Source organism: Lytechinus pictus, chromosome 4 (genome assembly GCF_037042905.1).
Source record: "Lytechinus pictus isolate F3 Inbred chromosome 4, Lp3.0, whole genome shotgun sequence".
Taxonomy (NCBI): Eukaryota; Metazoa; Echinodermata; class Echinoidea; order Temnopleuroida; family Toxopneustidae; genus Lytechinus; species Lytechinus pictus.
The window spans coordinates 21,910,198-21,937,489 of record NC_087248.1 but is presented as its reverse complement, the minus strand read 5'-3'; the positions used below and the strand labels follow the sequence as shown (position 1 = coordinate 21,937,489).

Here is a 27,292-nt window from a genome sequence, read left to right as displayed (position 1 = left end):
TCTATCTATCTACATCTATCTATCTATCTATCTATCTATCTATCTATCTATCTATCTATCTATCTATCTATCTATCTCTCTAGCTATCTATCTATCTATCTATCCATCTATCTACATCTATCTATCTAGCTATCTATCTATCTAAATCTATCTATCTATCTATCTACCTATCTACATCTACCTATCTATCTATCTATTTATCTATCCATCCATCTATCTACCTACCTACCTACCTACCTATCTATCGATCTATCTATCAATCTATCTACCTATCTATTCATCCATCCATCTATCTATCCCTCCATCCTTTTCATTGATTATTCATCCTTTGATCTCTTCTCGGATTCATCCATTCGTTCACTTTCTCCTATTCACCCATTTATCCTTAGACTCCACACCCTCATCCATCTTTTATTTTATCTCTATCCATCACTTTTTTCTTCTATTCACGCTTTCCCCTAACACCTTTTAATCAGATATCTTTCTCAATTTTTGTTCATTCATTAATTAAAATCCCTAATCCTTGCAGCATTCTGTAAATTGGCAAATTACAGAATGCTATAAGGATTGGGGATTAAAATTTTCAACTCATTCAAGATATTCGTTTCAGAATAATTGACACGCAAGATGAGCAAAAGTATTCACTGTCGCAATTTGAGCTTATACGACCACTAGCACACTACTCCACGTTAAATATGAAAGTCTATTATCACCATCACATACATGACATAAATCTCAAAATAAGTCTTTAACATGGACATGAAATGATATATTGATGCATTTATTATTACAACCCATATTGCAATGTTTTCTCTGATACTTTACAGCAATGCTTATCATTATGAATTAAATATAGAAGTATATATTGACAATTAATATATTTTACAAGGAAAAAGAATTCCCCTCATCCACAGATGGATCGGTATACTGTACAAGGTTTATTATTATGTTTCAGCATAAAATATGTAACACTAATAATATACAAACAAGGAAATCAATCAAAAGAAATATAATTAAAAATCAAAATTAACAACATACATGGTGTGCAATGCATGTACATGTATGTAATGTATTGACAATGATGAAAGAAAGCAAAATATATCTGAGAACTAATCCTGGCTTTATAGGTCAGAATCAGACATAGTTATGTATTTGAATGGTAATATCAATATTAAAGCAACATCAATCAATGATTTTTCCCCCAGAGAATGGCGGGGTGGGGGGGGGGGGGGTAAGTCATATTATTTTTGAGTGAAAATTAAATTTCCATTAAAAGAAAGGTAATAAGCTACAACACATATTTTGCAAGTTTCATTCATACATACAGCATATAAGTTGGTATTTGCTTGAGCAAATATATGATCAAGACCTGTAGGAGGCGCGATGGCTCAGTCGTTAGAGCGGGGGATTCGTATTCCGGTGACCCGGGTTCGATTCCCACTTGGTGCGCTAGTAACCTTTGGTAAGGCATTAATCCTCCCTACCAGGTCCTTTGGAGAGGACCTTAAGCTGTCGGTCCTCTGGTTGCTCGCTTACAAGCATTCATGCTTTCTCAGCAATCAGGTAAAAAAATCCCCACCAATTTCACCAATTAAAGCAGGAGATACCTCTGATTATACCTTTCTATGTAATTTCTTTTTAATTCCAAATTAGTAATCTGGAAAACAAAAATACAATCAAAATATACACATAGGAATACGACTACAAGTTTGTTCATACAATGATGTCACAGAATTTAGGCTTGTGCGAAACTCAACAAGGCCTAGTTTTGAGGATCAAATACTTTTAACACAAAATACTGAGCCGTAAAGCATTGATAATGCACAAAAATTATTATACTTTTTGTATCTTACCACTGATATATATAACATATACAGGTATGTATTGTACATACTTGTTCTGGTTTTGATATAGTTTTCAAAGAAAAAAAAGATAATAAACCACTGATATAATTCCAGCCCTCCCTTGAATTAAAAAAGGGGGAATAGACAGTCACAGAATTATTCATTTATCGACATTCCATAACCCAAACCAAAATCCAATAAATATAAACCGTATGTTATACATCTACACATGTTTCATATTTCAATAAACCCAACCCAACAATACCCTCATGTGCTTACTACGGCTAAAATAATCAAACTGAACCTTGTGAAATGGCAATAACCATTAACCAAGGCCACATCTAAAATATAGTCAACAAACAGTCCAATATAAAAGCAAAACAATCATTCCTTATTGGTGCATTATTAATAAACCGATCAATTATCAATGCAATATTGGTTTTTCTCTATGCACAAGGATCATTCATATTACTCACTCATATCATGAAGTTAAAATACCATAAAATAACTTCCATTCACCGGTCTAGATCGACCTTGACTAAATGATGGCGTCATGGTCTAGTGGTTATTACTATCATCTTTCAATCTGAGGGACGTGGGTTTGTTTCCAAACAATGATGTGTTTTCCTTCAGCAAGAAATTTATCCACATTGTGCTGCACTCAACCCAGGTGAGGTGAATGGGTACCTGGTAGGAATTTATTCCTTGAAACGCAGCGTGCGTTAAAGCTGCTCTGCTAAAGCCAAGGTAATAATTATGCTACATTACTGTAGAGTGCTTAGAGACTTCTGATAAAGTAAATGTTAAGTGCTAAATACGCAATTATAAATGCCTAATTATTTTTTTTTACTTTCTAAACAAGATACCAGTTGAACAAATTCAGACAAGAATAGGGAAAGGGATAGTCTTAAGACATGCATTTGATAATTTTGGTCCTTTTCACAACTTGAAAGAAAAAAATGCTTTGTACAAGATTATTGTCACTCATGTCTACAACAATATATTTGATGGCCAAATGGAATAAACAAAAAGTACAAGGATGCAGTTTTGCCATATTTGTCTACCAATCGATAGCTAAACCATACATGTAGGTTTAAAGGGCAAACAAACCAGTTACTAACCTTAATTTAATAGCCCCACCTCAAGTCTTCAACCACTCATATCTGGCCAGGTTTATTACCCATAATGCAACATTCTGCACAATATAGTCTTGTGATTCAGGCCCATTTTAATGGCAACACATTAATTCACTGCTCAATACATGCATATCATTATAATTATGTTACCAAGAAGCAAAACAGGTACCTTTCTTCTAAAAAACATTTTAGTTTAGCTATTACGATAAAATTATAGGCTAATTTATCCTTTGTATTACTAATAGTTATCACAATAGTTATATTTGAAGATTAGCCATTTATAAGACAGTCAATAAGAGGCAACATGCAGTTCACTTCCCCTGTAAGGCATGGTTTTGAAATAAAGCTTCTGTTCAGTATATTTCATGGTAAATTGCCAATTTGTCCACTGCCAACTCGTCCACTCACCATATGGTCTACCTTCATTTAGTCTATTGCCATTCCGTCCATCAACATTTCGTCTAACAACCATTAGGTCAAATAACAATTTGGTCCAATCATCACATCGTCTAATCACCAGTTCGTCTATGACCATTTTGTCTCATAACCAGTTGGTCTAATATTCATTTTATTTTCATTCATTTAGCCCAATAGTCTTATCAGACTAAATTGTATATGGACTAAATGGCTATTGGACCAACTGGTTATTAGACAAAATGGTGAGTGGACGAAATGGCAATTAGACCATGTGGATATTGGACAAACTAATGGTAGACCAAATGATAGTAGACGAGTAGGCAATTGGATGAATTGGCATTGGACCAAATGAAAATAAACTTATTTCATGATCAGAGAGACTAATAATAAGTACCATCATTTCATTGTTGGGTTCATACAAAATTGATTTCTAAACGTTCTATAATACAAAAAATTATAATGAAATATAATACTTTCTTGAGAACATGTAAATACATAATACCCGGTAGGCCCTGAACAATATACATGTAAGCTGAAAAGAAGAGAAAGTTACATAAAAATGGGATTAATTTAAATACCTTCACCTTCTTGTATCTACACTTGCACATCTGTGCCTGGGTTATGACTGGGTTTTCGTGTAAAATAGGGCACCAGCCGCAAGCTGGTTTGCCTGACATACCTGCATGACGCTGCCGTAAATCCCGGGGGAGGAGGGGCATTTCCATTGACGAGTGGATACCATACGTAACCATGGGGTTTCAATGTTTTGAAAATGCACCCCTTAACAGTATTGGTGTGTGAAACCCTACCCTTAACAAGTATTGGAAATAAAAAGGTACCCTTAACAAGTATTCCCTGAATTGACCCCCTAAACAAGTTCAACGATATCTTAATTGTTATGTCATGGACGTGATCACGGATGTCAGCTTTACCTTTACTTTCATTGGGTTTAGTACCACCCACATACCTCTCTCAAATGATAGAATTCTGTATATATATGTTCTGTTATATAAATGTACCTTATTGTAGCCTAGTTGGCTTTAGTTGGATAACATACCGTAGAAAAACCCATCTGAATGGTAGGATCATTGATCTAATAGTCTAGCAGTATTTTGGGCAGCGGATTTGCCATTCCTTAGCAAATACAATTGAATATTCGTTTCAATTTTTTTTTCAATAATCTTAAATCATGTCTACATGATCTGAAATTCCCAACTGACACATATTTGTTCCTTTCCCATTAACAATTCAATAGTGTTGTCTTCAGGAGAATTTAATTTTTTTTCTTTTTCTATTTCATTTCATGTTCATTTATATATATCTTAAAGCGCCATGAGCACCGAAAGGTGGACCTGTGCACTAAATAAGTAGCCACTATTATTTACGTTGAAATTACGTATCCCACTCACGGCCATCCGATATTATGTAATAATTTTGGTATATAACAGGGTAGTTGGTATGAAATAAAACATGGTACTAGTTGGTCCACGAATCTGTGATACAACATCAACTTGATCATGCAAACACATTTTGTTAAGATTCCAATTCCAGTGTACTGTTATCCTTGCCCAATGTTTTTCACTGTGGTTGCATGAGCACATAGCACATCATCATCGTCAAAGTATTGGAGATTATATCTACCAAGATAATCAGTTCATCATAATATTCATCATCATCATCATCATCATCATCACATCATCATCATCATCATCATCATCATCATCAGCATCATCATCAGCATCATCATCATCATCACATCACCATCACCACCATCATCATCATCATCCTCGTCACCAAGATTATAAATGTTCAAGATCAATAATGCAGGAGAAAACATTAAACCATGACTTGGTATGTCACCAGGCTCAGCGTTTTATGGGGTTTGATCGAGGAATGAGAAAGAATCTTTGAGGGGATGAGAAAGAGCCTAGGATGCAGACGGCCAAGTAAAACCCGAGACATTTTGCACGTATCTCATCACAATCAATCATCATCGTCATTGTCATCATCATCATCACCATCATCATCATCATCACCATCATCAAGATCAGCACCATCATCATCACTATGTCATCATAATAATCATAACCCTCATCATCATCATATATGAAGATAATCAACATGATCATCAAAATCAGGACCATCATCATCACTATGTCATCATAATAATCATAATCCTCCTCATCATCATCATAAAGACAATCAACATGATCATCAAAATCAGGACCATAACCACTGGTTAACAGGATATCTGGTGGTTTCTGCTGACCACCGATTTACCTAGTAAAGCTCATGGAACAGTGAATCCTCCGATACCAAGATGCTGAATAGAGGATCGAACTGGTAGACGATTTAGTCTTTAATCCCCCGACTACTAGATTCTCTTCTTCCCTAAGAGTTCCTACTTGTACAACAATGCCCATAAATACAACCTGTGGGTTTTAAGAGATTCTTGAGTTCGGTCAAGACACTATTTGGTCCTCCTTGGCGTGTCCCTGGGTGTGTCACTTGGCGTGTCACTGGGCGTGTCGATGGGCGGGTCCATGGGCGTGTCCAGCCATTATTACGATTGTTTGTCCACTTCATCCTCCAGCATCTGATTGATCTCTCTCTCCCATTCCTCGTTCTGCTCCTCCCCGACGACCTCATAATCCTGCGACGGAAGACAAAAGGAGACAGTTCAAAGGTCATAAAAGATCACAAAAGGACTCTCAAAGATCTATAGACTTAAGTTACGGTAAGGATAGAAATAATCACTGTGAACCATCAAATTCTTCTCATGATATTTAAGAAGAACATAATTTAAAACGAAATTGCAGTCCAATGTCCTCACAGTCAAACGATGGCTGAAACTCTTCAAACGGCAATATTGGTGTAGTCACATACATGAACATATTATCTGTGTGCAGCACATGTGACCTTTTGACAAAATGAATCAAATCTCTTATCACTTTACTGATTCCAATGGTTATCAGCAAACTCCAATTCCTGGTGGATAACAGGACGCCTTTCATTATCACTTCGAGATGGTTTATTGCATTGTTCAAATTAAGAGCCATCCACTTATAATCCATTCTTTAAAAAGGTTTTCAGGGTAAATTCCTAATTTTGTATGCTGTCACTCACGTCCACATGTGGATGTCAGGTGACTTATCCAGCCAATCAAAGACATGTACCCTGCAAGGTACCGTAAATACGACACCTTGACAGAGTACATACAGCCTGCTTTTACAAACTTTGCTCATTCTCCTGAAGATGACAAGAACACACTTGTCGAAAGGTCGAGTTTGGGTTGTCCTTTTCAGAACCAACATTTGCCCAAGAAAGATACATGGTGTACCACGACCGTGAAACCTACTACACTTTTTCTTCTTCACCATGGAAACCTTCAGAAGTTACTAAATTCCTAATCAGTCCCCTTTTCTTTTGGCATCATCCCACGTGGTGTAATCATACATGTACCTCATCAAATCCAGTTCTTCCTCTATCCATTTTGTCTAATTGCCATGCAGCCAATTTACCATTTTGTCTAATTTCCAATTTGGCTATGCACATTCCATCTCATATCTACTTGGTCAAACACCACTTTGTCTATATAATGGTAAGATGAACTTTTTATTTTGACAAAGCAATGGCGCAGTCACATTTCCCGTACGGCAGCTGTACGGCAATTGGAAAATAGTCGCTTTAACGTTTTTTGTATGAGCTACATATAGGTGGTTTGAATAAATTAGCTTTTTTCAACTCGCCGCACAGCTGCCATAGGGGAAATGTGACTGCAGGACAAAAAATTACAAGTAGACAAAGTGAAATTAGACCAACTGGACATTAGACTAAATGAGTATTAGACCAAGTGTACATGTAGTGTAGATCAAACAGCAATGAGCCTAAATTGATAGAAGACCAAATGGGTTCAGCCAATGTGGTGAATATAAATCATTTTAATTTTGAGTTTTGTTTTGAGGGTTTACTGCCTTATTATACAGTAGTTAGGGGTCACAAGTTTTGTAAGCATTAAGGAAATAATAAGGATTTGCTGCTACATATATTTAATATTAGTGGTATAAAGCATGGAACTATTTCTCCATGCACTATGTTTGTGTATTGTAACACTGGACATCTCAGAGCTAAGTATTGATGGATAAATGGAATTCTTTTGAAGGAAACTACATGTAGATCCACTCTCCCCATTTCAGAAGAGGAAACGCCAGATAAAATTGTTTTCCTGTTGTTTCATCCAAACTGGCCAGAGTCCAAATACTCAATGAAATTGAAACAAGCTTTTGATAAGCTTCTGTTTAAGACATTGAATTAAGTGTCTGCATGGTGGAGTACTGAGAGGGGTAAAGAAAAAGAGAGAATGAGAAAGAGAGGGGTGAAACTCCAATATAATTTAATAATAAGTCAAAAGTCAACGGGGGAGAGTTTCATGAAAGGACTTGAAGGACGTTTTATCCAACAAAATCTGTGTTATCCGACAGTTACCACAGTAACAATGCTTCTCAGCCAATCAAAATCAACAAAACTTGTCGGATGCGACAACTTGTCAAACGACAAATGTTGATTGATGATCCTCGGTTGTGATTTCATTCCCCTTTTTCTTCTTCTCTTCTTCGTGATGATGAAGATGAGAAAGCAGTTTACCTCTTTTCTTTTCAGAAGAGGGGTTTTTGTCTCACTGGAGCAACATGAGAAACATGCCAAAAAGACAAGTGCATTTCAAGATTCCACTTATTCCACCACTTATTAATCATAACATGACAAGTTCTTCAAGTACGGTTGATTCCATGCACTCTACATACAGACAATAGGTGGTTTCAGACCGCCTCGAAGTTCGTCAGTTCCAGGTATTCTCTGAACGGGAAATTTACCCCGATCAGAAAATACCACTAACCAGGTATTTTGGTAATGTGAAAGCAAACTACGCGCAATTTCCCCGAAAGAAAATACCCGCTAAATAGTAGGTACTTGGTGAAATTACGAGAACTTTCGCAGGGATTTTTCCAAGGTCGCAGGGATTTTTCCGATGTGAAAGCAAATTACGGAAACTTTTAGCCCAGCGTGTCGTTGGGTGCGGCGCCGTGGGTGGCTGCTGGGCTAGTAGTTTTGAATTTCGCGCCTTGCCTGCTTATTAGACCATACTGCGCATGCTCCTAACTTCAGGAATTTATCCCGAAGTGTATGTTTCGGGGCAGTCTGAATGCAGGAATAATTAATGGGTATTTTTTAGCCTAAAAATGTTCTCGTAATTTAACGGGGATTCTTGTGATCGAGGCGGTTTGAAACCACCTAATGTTTGTTATTCCAAAGGTTGGTTATTCCAAAACAGACAAATTGCATTTTAATACCAAGATGATTAAGTGTTCATTAATCCGAACATTTGTGGCATTATTCAGAATATTTCTTATTCTGAAAATTCATTAATCCAAAAAGAAAATAATAATAATCCTAAGGGGTTAATCAATAAAAAAGAAACAAAATATATGAAAAAAAGACTAATGAACCATTATTAACCTTACGTCATTTTTGGACTATTGAACCTTCGTAACAACAATTTTTGTAATAGGTAAACTGCTCTCTTATCTTCATAAAGAAGAAAAGATGACCGAGAAGAATAAAAGAAAACTCATAACCAAGGAAAGTTTGCAAATTTAGGGAGCATTTCATCAACCTTTTTAATTACGGTATTGTTTAAGTGGCCCAAACATGGAGTAGTATGTGCGCAGTGCTTTGTAACCGAAAGGAAAAGGCGCTATATTAAATGTCCTTTGGAATGGATTGGAATTTTCAGATTAACCAACCTTTGGAATACTGAACATCACTTCAATTTAATTATACAGAGTAACAAAATTTTCAGATTAACATACTTTCAGAGTGAGACTAATGAACATTTGGATCGCAAACTTTTGGAATATTCAAACCTTAAAAATGACAAACTTCTGAAATAACAAGCTATTAACATAATACTATTCAAACCTATCCTCAAAGTAATGATTTTTCCTCCTAAAAAAAATATATTGGGCTCTTTTTGTTTTGCCAAGTGCTGTGTGCCTTGAAAAGGGAACAATTCCCCAGTACCGTTTCTTGAAGAATAATATTCCAGGCCTTACATTTCAATATCTTTAAGTCAAGACAACTTTTCTATATTGCCTGTTTATGTAATACAGCACAAACAGGAAAAAAAAATTAAAAGCACAAACATATATAAGGCAAATCGGCCAATTAATAGGGCATCTAAGTATATTCAATACTTCAAAAATAGCACAAACCATGAATGAAAGCAAAGTAACTAAAAAGTTAATCTTCTCTTCAATCTGCATCCTGAAAGCACCTACATGTATGCTCAATTGCTCATCCTTATCATTCTTTACATTCATGCTTGCTAATTCACCTTTAGCTCAGCTTTGGCCGTGAGCAACATTGTAAAGGGGAATAGAAATAAGCGACTGGACTACTGCCCAATGGAGAGCTAGTTTGTGTAGACTTGTTTGTGCCCTGAAATATAATACATTTATGAAATCCTTGAGAAATGGCTGTATACAAGGGAATTTTTCCATGTTTGCATTTAATCATTTTCACTGATATCACTTGTTCCATGTTACCCCTATTCAATTGGTCACAAATGACAGTCCTAGCCGCCTCCCCTCCCCCACAAAAATATGAGTGAATTAACTCAAGCACTTGCTCAAGTAGCAAGCGATGAATACTTATTTGCTTATAAGCTGTGCTTGTTGTTTATTTCAAAAACTTTTATCTCATTTTCAATTTTACACCATTTACCTTTCTACCAGGGCAGATTTCCTTTACTAAAGATAAATGGAGGTTGCAGGATAGATCAAACTAATCATTGTGAGCTATTAAATCATTTGCCCAGACAAATGTTATGGAAAAAATAATCCCCTGCAAAAGACTGCTATTCATTACCCTCACATTCAAAATTTAAACAATGTCTGAAACTGTTGGGCAGTCATAGTCCTAGACATGTTTATCTGTGTGCATGCATGTGAGCTTCAGAAGAATTGAGTAAACCTGTTGTCATCTTGCTGATTGAATTGCTTTACAGCAAACACCAATTCTTAGATGCATAAAGGCCACCGCACACCTTACGACCCAACTGGTCTGCGACGGAATGAGGGATAATGTGACGTCACAGCTCTTGTCAGCTTGAGAGTTGCAGGCAGGTCAGAGACAAATCGCAAGGAAAATCGTAAGGATTAGACATGTTGAATCCTTACAACTGGATCGCAAGCTCAGTCCAACATCCAGCCAATCAGACAGCAGAGTTGCGACGCATACATTATACGCAACGCCCATACACGTCGTTTTCTCAGTTGCTATGGCAAAAAGCAAAGAGCCATGCGTGAGTCGCAGACAGCAGGGCAGTCGGATCGCGAGGTGTGCGGTGTCGAGGCTTATGACTACCTTGCAATTCATCTCCCCTCACTCAGTTGCAGACCAGTCGGGTCGCAAGGTGTGGGCGGTGGCCTTTATAAACACTCTTTCACAATCACTTTGAGACACTTTCCTTCATCATTCAGATTCACAAGTGGGACTCAACTTGTTAAGTTTTGCTCATCTCAATAAATAAAGTTATCAATCAATCTGCTTACAAGATTTCAAAAGAATTAAGAAGTTCATACATTATACCAGCATCATGCAAGAAAAAAGATTAATTCTTGAAAGAGATCAATGCTGTGCAGATTATAAATCTATGATTAACATTTTCTACATGTTGTATAAAGTGGCATTACTGAATAATAAAGAAGTAAGTACATATAAGTCTTCCTGTCTCAAATAAATAAATATTCCCTTACATGATTCATTATTTCAATATCATAGCTACCGATATGTAATTTGCGATTCACTTTTAAAAAAAAATGCTGTAATTTGAGCAGTACTTTTCTACCAAGCTCCATAGTGTCCTTGGCTTTGTTTATGTCAAAGTACAGCGACTCTACAATATGAAATCCAACCTCTGACTGAGAATGCAAAAAAAAAAAAGAATATTTTTTAAATATTTGTTTAATGTACCATATACATGTATATTTTCACTGGACAGATGAGTGCTACCTGCATATATGTGTTTCCCTGCAAAAAAAGGTCCTTGTTTGATCATGTGCTTTGTATATTAGGGCCTGGATATATTCCTTATCATGTAGATGAACTTTGGTTAGTTAACCATGAATAAAGTTGGAACAGGTGTACGCCTTCACATGATATTAATATTTCTAGATCCTATTACAAACAGAGCCATTTTTTTCACAGTGTACAGGAATATTTATTTCTACCATTCACATCTCAATTGAAAATATTTCAGTGGTGTAATGAGGTAAAACTTTTGCGGGATGTGCTTTGAATAAGGTGCAATATTTCTGAAATCAAATGAGCAAAAAAAAATTATGATTACAAAACAAAGTGATTCGCGAACCACAAGTCTCGCCTGATTTCGTGATCAATAAAATATGCACTATGATCTTTTGACCCCTAGATGACCTTTGACCTAACCATCCTCGTGAACACATGTGGTATTACTCATGGAATATTTCTACCAAGTGTAAATACAATTGATGCAGAAATAAATTTCAAAAATGTGAGCAAGCTGAACAAACAGTTGACCTTTTGACCCCATCATCCTCAACAACACTTATTACCCAAGGATCATTTGAACGAAGTGTGATCAAAATTGATGCAAAAATAAAGAAATGAGAGCAAGTTGAACAAAAAATTTGACATTTTTATAACAGACCAACAGGAAAAGTGATTACTACAGGTAGGTCAAACTAATAACAAATTCCATCATAGATTTGGATTCTCAAATACAACTGACCACATATTTAAGGAAATTTGATGATATGAAAGACAAGCCCCGCCCCTAAAAAGATAAATCCAGCCACACCTCTTACCAATGTACTGTACCAAAGGAAAGGCCCATCCCTTCCACATGCGTCTCATTGGCTTGGAGCTATTAAGCTCGGTGGACACTTGCACACATTGTGGTGTCCGCATACTTTGCGCATGGGCACACACTCATGCGGGCCAATGCGCACACTATGCGTGCCAGCTTGCGGATAGGTGCGTGGCGTGAACAGTTTGTGAACTATGGGCAACCTAGTCGTGCCACTGCGTACCACTGCGTGGCATCGAAATCGCAAAAAATAGTAGGCACATCCCCGGGGTAGTGGCACGCAGTTCACGACAGGGTTGCGCATACTTTGCGCATAGGCTAAGCATAATTCACGCATAGTTTGCGAATAATATGCGCAAAATTGTGAGTGCAGACCACGTGTTCAGTGTAAGTCGTCCTAATCAACGAACGTAGAGGGTGTCAACACCAGAACTTTGGAATATTTAAATTTTCGCTGGATACGTCAAAGAATAGGGTGTCGAGAATATTTGCTGAAAGCACGTCGGGACAGTGCGTGAACACTGCACAAACTATGCGCAAACATGTTGTGAACGTGTTGGGACAATGGGAACTGATATAGCCAAGTCATGCCAGTCGTGCAGTGGCATGCATCAATGCGCGGGAATGCGGGGACCACAATGCGTGCAGGTGTCAACTGGGCATTAGTGTAGTTAATCACTTATTAAGAGGTTACTTTCCATTTTAACAAGTAGGTAAATAACAAAGGGATCAGATAATTGTAGTATTTTTGACAATTTTTTAGGTGTGTTAAATCATGGGACACTGAAATATTGAAATAGAAAATGTCAAATGTTTGTGGTAGATTTGGGGCAAATCTGAAAGTGGTCACCTCAAATGATAAGGTTTTGATCATTTTGGTGGCAATTTGTACATGTACTGCAATGAGAGTTGAAAATAGATGTGACTCTAGGCCATTAGTCAAGGCTTTGCATCTGATGTGATATTTACCGGTATATAAGATGCTGAGCGACTGAGAGGAGACCACTTGAAATACCCAAGCCACAGAGCTTTTCATATGCTGGATTGGATTTCTTATGTAAATTATAGTTCTTCTTCACTGGCGGATCAAGGGGGGGGGGGGGCACGGGCCTCTTTATTTATTTATTCTTTTTTGTTTTCCGAGGGCGAAATATCATTGGTTAAGAACTTTTTTTTGCTTGTCAAATTTTCCTCGGAAAAATGTGCCCCCCCTTTTTGAAAATCCTGGACCCCCTGCATATAAGTATCAGCAAATTTATGTGATATGCCATACTGACATACTGACATACTGGCTAGTTTACCCGACATACTTAACATAGTAGAGTACATATGTATGCTATCATGCAATAGCCCTTTCACAGCAAATTGTGAGCATGATGATTCATAGTTTCACACTAATTCAATTATGATCACCATTCATGAATTTGTGTATCTATTGGTAGAAGAAAATGAAGTGCAGTAATTACCGGTAAATATGAATTCTGTAGCGGTAAGCATTTTGCCACGCTGAGCCGAATTGATCTCAAGAGGGTGCTACATGTATGCCAGTTTATGTTAAATCTTTGTATACAAAACAATAGAATAGCTGTCGCTGGATAGCAAATCCAGTGTTATATGCTACTGGGTTTCCTCTAAAATGTTGAGAATGTGTAAACACCTTTTGTGCTTATGGAAATGTACACCTGAATGTTAAAAAAGTATGCATTTGTAATTAAGTATCCCCGGGGGCTTCCGACATTCTTTTGAGGGCCTAATCTCCGCCTCTTTTCCTTGGATCTAAATTTCGCTCATTGGCTAAGGCTTAAAGGGGGTGTTGTCTTTTCTAGAGTGCGCAGCTCCTCTTGCTTTGTACAATAGGAGCTCTGATTGGACGCACACTAGTAGAGTTGTTCTCAGATTGATTATAATGTAACTGTCTATGTGATTGGTAATTTTAGGTTAGGCAATCTTAGGATTGGACCAACTAAATTGGTTATGGCTGTAATGGCCTTTGTGATTGGAAAGTGTTTAGGGACTTGTAGCTATGTGAGAATAAACAGGCGTATTGAAGGCGAGTGAGTGCTCCTCACAGAGCCTTGTCAGATTATTTTTGTTTTTCGTTCAGTAAGGATGTGCACCTTCTAGTTGGTTTCCGGATTTGTGGCTCGCCCAGGCTTCAGAAAAAGACATTTATGAAGATTTATTTTTGACATTTGACAGACCACTGATACATCAATCTTTTTAAAGAGATCTGATAAGTAAAATAGACTTCAACTGGAATGAACTTGTTCTCCTCTCTATTTTTTTTGCCACTGTACAGTACCCCTACAATTTCACTTTGTCTTTTGTGAAAATATGGTGGAGGGAAGATTACAAGCACCAGCTAGTTGAACCCTTAAAACCAACACTACCAGTGCAATAGTAGTGTAATATGGATTTATGTGTGCCAAATGCAAGCACATACAGCTCGCACAAAGGAACTGGCACAGTATAGAATTTGACATTTGACACCAATCTATAAATTTTCATATAGTGGGTTGTCCAAATTGGTAAGCAATACTGTGTGCATTACAGACCTCTGAACTCACTGAGAAATAAATAGGGTGATTTCAATTTAAAGTTGACCTTATGGTGTTGGTGTCAGGTCAATTTTTACATGAGTATAACACCAAACATAAAATTAAGAATTAAAGATGGTGCTGAAAAGTCACTCACTAGGTGTTGAGCTGTCAATATTATGATTTGTGTAAACTTAGAATAGGTTTTGGAGCCATGAAACACAATCAAAATTGTGCTTCCAACACCGAAATTGAAATCACCATTATGCTTGTATCACTGGCACATAGAGCAAGATTATATATGTATGTATAACACCCACACCCATCCACATAGTTACTCACACTATGCATATTAGCATCGACAGTGTGGATTGGTCAAAGCTGGTTTTTTTTGCATACTCATTAATAATTCATTTAATGCATCTTAAACAGGAAACAAAAGGCCTGATCACTGAAGTTTCTTGATCACACAGTCTCTCATTTTCTCTCTTTATTCCCAGCTAGTTTTGTTTCAGCCACTGGAAACAAACTGAGGCTCTGCCAAAAGGCTTATGTCACCTAAATTATTATCTATGTCTGTTACTGTGACTGCTTTGAACTACACCACTAACCTTGTGCAACAATTTCTACTGTTTCCAGGCGTGACTCCAAGATTTTTCTGAGGGGGCACGTTTTGTTCCAAATATTTGACAAGGCCCCCCACCAAAAAAAAGGGTCCTGAATCTGCGCCTGGTTTCCAGCCAGACTACTCTAATCAGTAGTCCAACAACATCGCTTACATGTAGATCATCTTGTGCAATACTGCCCTCTTTGACAAATGGATGTAACATTTCACCCCCAAATGAGTTTTTTTATGTGTTTACATTACACAAATTTATTTCTTCTTCTAAGACAAAGTTCATACAAAAGCACTGTTTTTAATAAAATATGATTAGTCAACAATCATGCTCATGTATTGGTGTCTACATAAATGACAGATACATTTTATTCTTTTATAGGAAATTTTTAATGTTACTTTCTTCATTTTGTCAAAGGAGGGCAGTAAAGTGTTAACGATATCCCTCAGTGTTCATAATTTTAACATCAATTTACCTGAAGCTCTTGCTGAAGTTCTTTTTCCCATTCCGGAACTTCTTCTTCTCCTCCCTCTTCACCTGAGGTTAGAATGAATTAAAAATAGAGAAAGTTACATGACAAATCAATGTAACTAGCAAAATAATTGATATTGTTTGAAAATAGTTCAAATTCTTATATGTAAAGTGTTGTGTAGTTAGGTTTCACGATACACCATGTTCATATTCAACACAGCCCAATTACATTTGCTCCAATATTTTTAATTTTTTGTTATATAATTTCTAATTCACTTTTGTTTGTATATTTCAAATGTTCTACATTGTTAAGCGCTTTGATATAGATTTCATGAAAAACGCTATATCAGACTAGGTTATTATCGGTATTATTATTACATGTCTCTTTCGTGGGCAATTGTTGGTCCTGAAAAGGACCACCCAAACTAGAGTCTGGCTGGTCCTTTTCAGGACCATCAATTGCCATGAAAGATGCATGGTGTACCGTGAAACCTACTACACTATTCTCCTTCGCCACAGAAACCTTCAAAAGTTAAAGTTTAAAGCTAAATGAACGTAGTTGCAGTAAAACACTGATTTCGTGAGAAAGTCTGTAAAACCAAGGTAAAGTACTGATATATCATCGTGGATCTAGATCTGGTACAGTTACATAAACTGAACTTTGTGAAATCACAATATCTAGCTAAAAAACGATCACACTGAAGATCGCCAACGCAGATAGGCACACGTGGGACAGTGTATTATTATTGCTGGAATAAAGACCCGACGGAAGTGACCGAATCCGCGCTTATTTTGCTTATTTCTCAGCAATTACACAATTTCTTCCAGAATCCTTTGGCACATATTTTTTATTCATACAAACAGACACTTTGGTGATCATTATATTAAATTCTGTAAAAAGTCATTTTGAGATCATTCCCACAACTGGAATTTATTTGTGTATTATCAACACATATTTTTGTAAGTATGAAGATAGTTGATACAAATTTTGGTTGACATTGCCATAATGAGACCTTGTCTCAATCAAGACCCATATACAATGTTAGAAGTCAACGATCAACTGAAATTTCCATAAATCAATCAATCTTCTTGAATCAAGACAAAGAGAATGAAATACATGTATTCCTCATTTTTCTGGTAGTTTCCAACTAAATAAAAATACTCTCAATGATATGGAAAACAGATGGGCATTTTGGGGATGTGGCGATGTGCGATTTAAGCAACTTTGGGAGAAGCCACCCCCCCTCAGTTAACCACAACCATCCGTTTACAAAAAGCAGATAAACGTTTTTCAAAATAAACAGTGAGATGATAAAGATGACTCAAGCCTAATCAAAATCAAATTTTCTTTTTGTTTTCTCTCGCTTTTTTTTTTTTTTTGGGGGGTGGGGGTAGAGGGAAGGGTACAATGTACAGACCTTTTTTGTCCATTCCAAGCTGTTCCATGCCCTTCATCAGATCATCTTCATCCAATTCAGAGTTGAAAGCATCGCTGATGAACTCTGACCCTGGCGGACTGTCGGGCGTTTCCATATCCAGCTGATCTTCTTCGGACTTGGTGGGTTTGGCAGGAGCACTGGGGGCGCCCTTCACATCAATAGGAGGAGTCTTGTCTGAAAGATGAAAATACATAATATGATAATAATTATAATATCATCAGATGAATTAATACAGCACTGTTTCTAGAGGTTTACTTCGACTTATTACGTGTGCTTCCCTAGAAATGAAAACTGACTGAATGATTTCTTTTGCCAGTTGGCACTCCAGTCTCCATTATCACACACTTGTCAAAACGTTGAGTTTAAGTGGTCCTTTTCAGGACCAACATACATGTATGCCTACAAAAGATTATGGTGTTCCATGAAACACACTGCACTCTTCTTCGCCATGGAAACCTTCAGAAGTTACATCTTCAATGTTTATTCCTAAAAAAACACATAAAATTCAAATTTACAAATGCCAGAATTTCGTATTATACACATATTCATACTAGATTTTCCAAAGCTAGAACACATCTTTATTCCGTTCTGCATGTGATGTAAATAAAAGTTATGACTTACCACCTTTTAGCGATGAACCTTCATCTGATGAATGTGAAGCAGAACCAGTCCCGTTACTTTTTCTCCTTTCATCGCCTTAAAAAGAAACATTGAATTAAAATAAAATTAAATTTATCACCAAATCTCAGTCAAGTACAGTATGTTTGTAGATGAAACATGACATCACATACAAAAACAAAATGGTAATTGGAGCTATAATAACAACATGCTATTCGAGGTTAGCCCCCCAAAAATAATATTATATCCTACATAAATTAAATCATGTATGCTGATTGGTTTAAATAGCATCATGTGACCAAACATATTCTATTTTGTGATGATGTTGAAAATGAAACGCCCACTGAAGAAAAATTGCTATTCCGTGACGTCTATGATGGAATAGTGCACTATTCCATCATTGACGTCACAGATCATGACGGCGCAAGCACTAATACGCGTTCCGCGCGCTGAGCGCGTGGCTTCAGGAAAAGTAGGTCAGTCAGCGCGTTATCTTGGTTCAGATTTTAAAAAGGATACGAGTACAAGAATTAGATTATCAAGATCTATTGCTCTAACTTCTTAAAATATGATACCAAAAAAAATATACCAGGCTTTTATTTTGAAAGTATAGAGGGAAATATTAATCCTCATTTGTACTGGCAAAATCATTATTTTTCCCTTGGGGCCTCAGGGAAAAATTGTAATGCCAGTCCAACATCGGATGAATAACTCCCGCTATACTTACTCAAAGCCTGGTATATTTGTATACTAACCTACACATAGTTCAGACAATGTTATCATAGTTAAAAACAATAATATAAACTAACTCAATATTTTTTACTTGCTGCGGTAATCCCCATACATCAAAATCAGTACTTCTTTCTACTTTACTGATTCTGATTATTTTTGTCATCTTTAAAAAATAAATACACTACTTACAAAAATGCCTTCTTTATTCACCAAATCTTGAGACAAAAATTACATATCCTGCAGTTCACATACAGACATCTATAATCAATAAAACCTGTAAAATTCTATAATTGGTCTGATATCAAGGTGAAGGTTGTTTCACAATTTTGGTGCCATTTTCTCTAAACCTGTATCAGCAAATATAGTGGAATTTACATGGGTATATTAGAGAAAATCCTTTGATTGTGAACAAAGACTTTGACCAAACTGATATTCCTTGATGAGACTGCTATGGACTTCCCATTAATGCATTTTATAATAAGAGCAAGGACCAAAATATGAGTTTCTCCAACTCACCTGATTTTGATGCTAATGATGTTAGCTGTGAAGACTGCTTGATAAGCGAAACACGGTAGAAGTAATTCCTCCAGAAGTTCTCTTCCGTTATCCTGCAAATAAAGTAATTCAAAGGACCATTGGCTTTTAAAGGAGATAAATGACCATTATGATATATTTTGATTTGATAACAGCACTTTTTGACCAAGAATAGACAAAGTGTCATGAAACAATAATTTGATACCCCCAAAATATTCTGTCTTTAAAATCTAGTGAGTACTCACCATTTGAGTATGCCACATTACCATTCATGCAGACATGTTGACATACCCAACCATTACACGAGCTTAAAGCCTCTAAATTTTTTTAAAGTAAATCTATATATGAAGATTCAAGCTTAGTTCAATTACATACTTTTTGTATTTAATACCTAATGTCACTATTCATACTTTTTACTTTGTTATAATTTTTCACTTCTTTTAAATACCTATTTCATCACGTTTCTTTTCAATCATTTTCATACTTTATCTATATTTCAATTCACTTATTACACTTTCTATACTTTATTCCACTTCTCATACTATATGTATGAATACATGAAAGCCCCCCCCCCCCAAAAAAAAAAAATGAATCCAGTCACACCTCTTTTAAGCCAATGTACCAAAGGATAGGCCCATCCTTTCCCAGTGCGTCTCTTCGGCTTGGAGCTATTAGTGATGTAAATCAATAATAAATACCTACTGTCTATACAGTTGAACAGATATGACAAACTTACTTCTTTGGAACCAGAGCAAATCTCATCTTTTGGAGATTAGGATCCTCTTGTAGGGTTGCCATGGCGATAGGATGGATGGTATTGTAGTCAAAATGGAACTGGACGCCAGCCGGAGGATTCCTCATGAAATTCCTCTTGTCCTAGAAAATACAGACAAGGAAACAATATGAGAAGAGCAAGAAAGAAGAAAAAGAAAAAATATATATATCGAATGCCATTTTAAAACAATTAGAGAACAGAAGTGCTCTCTTACATGTATATGAAGCAAGATTGAATTACATCTATGTCAATTATTGAAAGTTAGAAACATTATGAGAATATACATGAAATATACAGTTGAGGCTAAAAGTTTACATACACCCATGGAATTCAGTGAAATTTGTTCGCTAGCAAAACATTGTAAAATAATACTATATTTTCAGAAATATACATATTACCATGATGAATTTAGTATCAAATGAAAAAGCGTATCTTGCTCCTTCACATGATTGGAATGCCATTGAGATTAAAGTATATTTCAGGTGGAATTTTCTTTGAAGAAAAAAATATTTGTGCCAAATGTATTCTGTTGTTTGTTATATTTTCAAACATCGTTTCATTATTCATACAAAAATATAAGTGTCAAATCTATGATTAATATTACGTTTCTTATCATGATATGTCACCACTGAACAAAAAAGTGTAATCTGGAATGTTTGTGTTTAGAAGAAACTAGCACAAATATGAAATGTTTTTGTCAACTTTTTATTTTAGATTTGTCTAAAATATGAAGATTTTAGGGGGAAAAAAATGACACAAATATTTTTCAGCTCCTAATGACAAAGCAATGTGATGATGGGGCATGACAACTCATTTGTTTGATATCAAATTTTTCTTTGAATTTCCTGGCCTCAAATATATATATATATATATATATATATATATATATATGTATATATTAATGAGGCAAAGTGGTAATGCATTGTACTTAGTTATATATATATATATATATATATTATAAAGGAAGAGGGCCCTTTGCACAACGTGTTATATTTTGTTATCTTAGTGTAATCCTTCTGTTCTGTACCCTTTGTTACACATTATTTACTTTGTTATTTTATTTGTATGGTTTTGTTCTATTTTGTTTGTTTCAATGCATTATAGGCCTGATGAAGGCCCCACTGGCCGAAAGCTCGCAATAAAAGAGATACTTGGAAGCTACGTCTAGCGTTAATGCTTGATTTATTTACGCATATATATATATTATATATATATAGTTGAGGCCAGGAAATTCACTGAGATGATATTCTTGTTTGACTGCTAGTCCATATTAGCCTTCTAGATGATCAAGTGTGGTATTGGTGGCTTTTTATAGAAAAATAGTTAATAAAACTTAACACATATTACCATATAAGCCCCTCGAGTGCACACAGATTTTTAATATTTATAGTTAACTTTGAACTATACACCTACTGGTGAATTCACAATTTACGATCAAAATAATATATATACCAGGCTTTGAGGAAGTTAGCAGGAATTTTTTTTTCGAGGTTGGACTGGCAATTACTATTTGTAATATTGACAGTACAACCGAGGATGAATAATTATCTTTATATCCTACGTAAATTAAATCATGTATGCTGATTGGTTTTAATAGCATCATGCAACCAAACATATTCTCACTATTTTGGGATGATGTTGAAAATGAAAACGCCACCGAAGAAAAATTACTATTCCGTGACGTCAATGATGGAATAGGCACTATTCCATCATTGACGTCGTTATTCATCGCGCAATCTCTCGGCGCAGGCACAAATCCGCTGCACGTGTAGCTTCAGGAAAAGTAAGTTAGTCAGTGCAGCGCGTTATCTATATTTTGGTTCAGGTAAAAAAAAATGAACAGATAATTACAGATTAGAAAAAGATGAACGTATACAAGAACTAGATTATCAAGATCTGACATTGTTCTAACTTATTGAAAAAATAACTACTTTTCCCTCGGGGTCTTCGTCCCTCAGGAAAAATACTAATGCCAGTCCAACCTCGGACAAATACCTGCTATACCTACTCACAGCCTGGTATATTTGTATACCATACTTTTGAAATAATGGCCTGGAATCCTTTTTTTAATAAGTGAGAACAACAAATCTTTACAATCTAGTCCTTGTAGTTCATCCCTCATCTGGGCCCCATTACACAGAAGTTTTTATTATAGTAACTTCGCAATCCAATGGTAACAACCATGGTAACGATGCTCATCAGCCAATCAGAATCAAGACTTTCAGGGAAGTTACCATTGAATGGCAAAGTTACTATAATAAAAACTTTTGTGAAACAAAGCCCCGAACCAAATTCGAGATAACGTATTGCGCTTGCAGATCCCGGTGGCGTTACTTGTGCTGACTGACCTACATTTCCAACCCCTTTAACATAGGTTCCTACATGTACATACCTGTGATAAAGCAAGGATCTGTTCTTTCATCTGCTCTTCTTCATTGTACCCAACCCATGGAGGTACAGCTGCCTCCGATCTCTTAGAATGCTTCTCCTTTACAAACTTCTGCTGTTCCCTTGTAAACTCTCCTACTATCGTCTGTTGAAACATGACAAAATTCAAATTGAAATAAAAAATGTGATCAAAATCCGTTCACTTTTGTCAACTATCATGGACCTCTTTTGGGTTCCTGTTTCCTTTTGAAAATTATCAAATATTGTTTATTTTGTACACTTGGTGCCAACTTTCTGAAACATTGCACGAAAATAAATAATGGTATAAAATGGAAATTTAGATGGGGAATTTCTTTCCAAATACACATGCAAATTCCTTTCCAGTTACCTCAGGTGATGGTTCGTGTAGGCTCTACTACACTTCACTATCGCTATACGTTCGGGTGGGTGTAGCAGTAGTGAAGTGTAGTGGAGCCTACACGAACCATCACCTGAGGTACTTTCCAGTAAAAGTTTTCTCTAGAGTATTATTTGGGCAAGGATATCACCCCTAGATGTGAAGAATCAAGAATTCAACTTCAGAGAGTGGCAGCATACTAACTTCAGGTTCCCTATTGATTCCTAACAAAAGCATTTAGAGAGTACCTTGACGCTGCCAAGAAAGGGGAAACCAAATAATACACTGTATGTATAAGAGAAACCTGACAAGGTTAGGTTTGCAGTTAATCATTCTTTCAAGTATTCAAGCTTAATGTTATTCCCTTCTCATTTTTTATTTTTCTCAGTCAACAAAATAATGAAAATATGCATATTAAGCAGACTCCAGTAAACTGAAAATGAAATAAAAATCAAAATTCAGGGACCAACAAGAAGCCGAACTGGTGGAGAGCTGGCCCCTGATTTAAAAACACACACACAAAAAAAAATGTTTAGTTCCACGTTATCATATAGGCCCATTTCATTAATCTTAAAGTTTGAGTTAGCATAGGTACCTGTTCTTCAACTGTCTTCTGGATCATGTTAGCTGTCTTAGATGCAGTATCAGAAACCTTCTTGAATAAAAAGCCTGTATAAAAACAAGGGAAGTGACAAAATAAACACTTTACACTGACTTACAAAGGCAAAAGAATATAAGCTAAATAAGCATAACATGTGGAGCGCCTCTGGCAGTCTCGCCTGCAATACGCCATTCAATAGAGCAACAGTGCTGACTTTGAAAACAAACTATTAAAAGTTGTTTAACAAAAATACAATTCATATGATAATAAAATACTATATTGATTGACCCTAGATGACCTTTGACATTAGTCATATGACCTGAATCTCGAGCAGGATGTTCAATGATACTAGATTACTCTAATGTCTAAGTTTCATGAACTAGATCTATAAACTTTCATGCATGATGGCAATTCAGCAAATACCTACAATATGACCCTAATTGACCTTTAACCTTGGTCATGTGACCTGAACCTTGAACAGGATGTTTGCTGATACTTCATTGCTCTTATATCTAAGTTTCATTAACTAGATCTATAAACGTTCAAAGGTAAGATGGCAATTCAACAAATATCCCCAAAATAATCTAAGTTCATTGACCCTAAATGACCTTTGACCTTGGTCATGTGACCTGAAACTCACAAAGGATCTTCAGTGATACTTGATTACTCTTATGTCCAAGTTTCATGAACAAGATCCATAAACTTTCAAAGTTATGATGGAAATCAACAAATACCTCCAACATGGCCAAAGTTTGTTGACCCTAAATGACCTTTGACCTTGGTCATGTGACTTAAAACTCAGGCATGGGTGAGCAGACATGGGGCACCACTTTTTTCAATCTGAAAATGACTGGCTGCGTTTCATTCTTGTCTAACTTTACTGATATTAATATTTCTCGAGATCTAGAATCTATTTCTCTCAATTTATGAGTTTTGGCATTCTTAAAGGACAAGTCCACCCTAACAAAAAGTTCATTTGAATAAAAAGAGAAAAATCCAACGAGCATAGCACTGAAAATTTCATCAAAATCGGATGTAAAATAAGAAAGCTATATTTTAAAGTTTCGCTTAATTTCACAAAACAATTATATGCACATCCTTGTCGGTATGCAAATGAGGAGACTGATGACATCATCCACTCACTATTTCTTTTGTATTTTATTATATAAAATACTGAATATTCTAATTTTCACCTCATTGTGACAATTAAGCAAAGATTAATTCCTCAGTGAACATATGTGGAATTAACATTATTTCAATACTATATGGGTCAGTCAAGTTGGCCCTTGTTGCCAAATCTGCAAAAAATGAAAAATTGTATAATTCAGACAATAAAAAACAAAACAAAAGAAATAGTGACATCATCGACTCTCGTTTTCATGTCACTTAAGTTGTGCATATAACTAATTTTGATCTTCAGCATTATGATAGTTTGATTTTTCTCCATTTATTCAAATCAACTTTTTTCTGGGATGGACTTGACCTTTAAGTTAAACATGGTCATGGATCATTTAACCATGTCATGCATTACCTCAAGTGATGGTCGTGCATGCTCCACTCCACTTCCGCTACACTACATTCCACCTACCCGAACATCAAGTCGGTGAACTCGTTCGGATACTCCGAGTGGCAAAGGTGGGAAAAAAAGGATATTTATTGTAAAAATTATATGAAAAAAATATATCGAGAAGGAATAAAAGCTTAATTTCTTACTCTACACCCTTATTTCACTCCGTGTCCATCCTCCGGTTATCCTCAAACTTGGTGATTTTGGGCCAGTATCTAATTCCTCACACGTACTATTATTCACGGCCGATTTAAAAACATCGCATGGGCGAGGGTCGCAGGTCAAACAGCGCTGCAGCATATTTATATTATATTGGATGTCTCAGCCTCAGAATTGAATACCAGAAATATTACAAGAGTTTGGGAAAATATTCCACTGATTCATGGAATTCGTGCAATATTTCTGGTATTCCATTCTAAGCCATCCAATATAATATGAATATTAATGCTGCAGCGCTGTTTGACCCGCGACCCTCGCGCATGCGATGTTTTGAAATCGGCCGTGAATGATAGTACGTGTGAGGAATTAGATACTGGCCCAAAATCAATATTGAGGATAACCGAAGGATGGACACGGAGTGAAATAAGGGTGTAGAGTAAGAAATTAAGCTTTTATTTCTTCTCAATATATTTTTTTCATAAAGTTTTTACAATAAATACCCTTTTTTTCCCACCTTTGCCACTCGGAGTATCCGAACGAGTTCACCGACTAGATGTTCGGGTAGGTGGAGCGTAGTGTAGTGGTAGTGAAGTGGAGCCTGCACGAACAAGGTAAGGTAGTCAGGCATGTCAATAGACCAAAAGCTTCAGTCTCTGTATTTTGGTTGTTCCGCTGAACTGCGTTGGGAATGGGGATTATAGTAAAATGTCAGAAATTGTTGAATAAATCCCCAGAAACGACGGTTATTCCTGTCTAGCATGTCAACTGCCACTGCACTGGTGACTGGAAATTTTTGCAGAATTTCAAAGAAATTCATGTTTAGGGCCTAAATCTGAGAATATGTATACTAAAGTAATAGTACTATTTTTCAATGATTATTTAGGGGCCCTTCACTGTTTTGGAATAGCAAAAGACTTTTTCAAAAAGTCTTTTGCTATTCCAAAACCGTGCTATTCCAAATGCAAAAAGTTTTTGCATGTGGATGTCATTTTTGTCTATGAATTTTATGATCATCACTGCATCAAAGTAAACATCACATCATTCACTCGGACTCAGTCAAACTCACTGCCAAAACTATATGCAGAATTTAATGCTGCCTCTGCAGCCTCAGCTGCTTCTTCTTTTGTCATTTTGGTCAAGCCACCAAGTGCAGGTGTTCCTTTGTCTTCAGTTTTTGTTCCGTCATTCGCTTTCGTGTCGACCGATTCTTTGTCGTTGTTGTCATCGCCACTCGGGTGCTCCTCTGGCTCATTAGCGGAACCTGGCCCTTGTTCCCCCGTATCTGCTGGCGTTGCAATACGAGGAGCCGTGTCTTCCAAAGCTGGAGTATCGTCCTCGTTTCGGTCTTTTTCTTTGGGTCCAGTTTCACCTCCTCCATCATCTTGATTACTGACTTTGTTTTCCGATATTTTGTTATCTGGCTTTCCGCCCCACCAGCTACTCAGCATATCCATATTTTTCTAATTTAACACTCAAAATGATCAGAAAGGGCCGTAAAATTCGCTACGAAATAAAGACAAGTGTCGTGAATTTTGTTGTTTTCATTTTTTACGATTCACTTCCGGTCTAACTGTTAAAACAAATAATATTTTTAAAATAGAATATATCATATTCTTATAGTTGATACTTATTAGAATAAAAAATAAAAATAGAAAATTTGATCAATAGCTTTTTAATACATTAAAATGCTTTGAAATTTTCAAAGATTTTTTTAAAATATTAGGAAAAAAATCAATGTTCATTCATATGTGACATTCATCAAATTGGCCTTTTCCTCTAGCCGAGCAAAATGGTACGGAGTTCATTAGAAGATTTTATTTAAATCTGTGTCAATCTTTAAGATCCGTTTATAATATGATACAAACAAAGAAAACAATGTTTATGGGAATAATAACTTTATGAAAATAAATGTCTTGAAAGAAAAACCCTTCGTGGAATGAAGAAAAATAATGTCAAAATGTGAACCTGTAAGACTATGCGGTACGCAGACTGTATGTGTGTGTGCATGTCGATGGCAATTTCACTTGCCACAATGTCAAGGCACAAACCACGATAGGATTTTGGGTGGTTCTTTGGCGCTAATGCTGTTTCGCACCGGCTGATTACCAGCATACCTCGACAGCAATATTGTTCACAAATGTCGAGTCTCTCAGTC

The 27,292-nt window shown here is 36.2% G+C and overlaps 1 protein-coding gene across 1 annotated transcript; it reads right to left on the bottom strand.

The window, feature by feature from the left end:
* Window positions 1-765: 765 nt before the first annotated feature.
* LOC129258814 (synapse-associated protein 1-like) lies at window positions 766-26,724 on the bottom strand. The gene is made up of 9 exons (XM_064098636.1): window positions 26,204-26,724; window positions 23,406-23,479; window positions 22,418-22,558; window positions 19,987-20,126; window positions 19,233-19,324; window positions 17,988-18,062; window positions 17,346-17,540; window positions 15,932-15,993; window positions 766-6,050 (listed from the first exon to the last, which is right to left on the bottom strand). Exons 1-9 carry the CDS (start codon window positions 26,589-26,591, stop codon window positions 5,961-5,963), a joined length of 1,257 nt encoding a protein of 418 aa, XP_063954706.1. The 5' UTR covers window positions 26,592-26,724; the 3' UTR covers window positions 766-5,960.
* Window positions 26,725-27,292: the final 568 nt, after the last annotated feature.

Excerpts from the sequence above, each read along its gene's own strand:
- LOC129258814 (XM_064098636.1), bottom strand. The coding sequence starts at position 26,591 with ATGGATATGCTGAGTAGCTGGTGGGGCGGAAAGCCAGATAACAAAATA. Across the intron at positions 23,480-26,203 it reads TTCTGCATATAGTTTTGGCA|GCTTTTTATTCAAGAAGGTT; the intron begins GTGAGTTTGACT and ends GTTTTTATACAG. Across the intron at positions 22,559-23,405 it reads AGAAGACAGTTGAAGAACAG|ACGATAGTAGGAGAGTTTAC; the intron begins GTACCTATGCTA and ends ATGTTTCAACAG.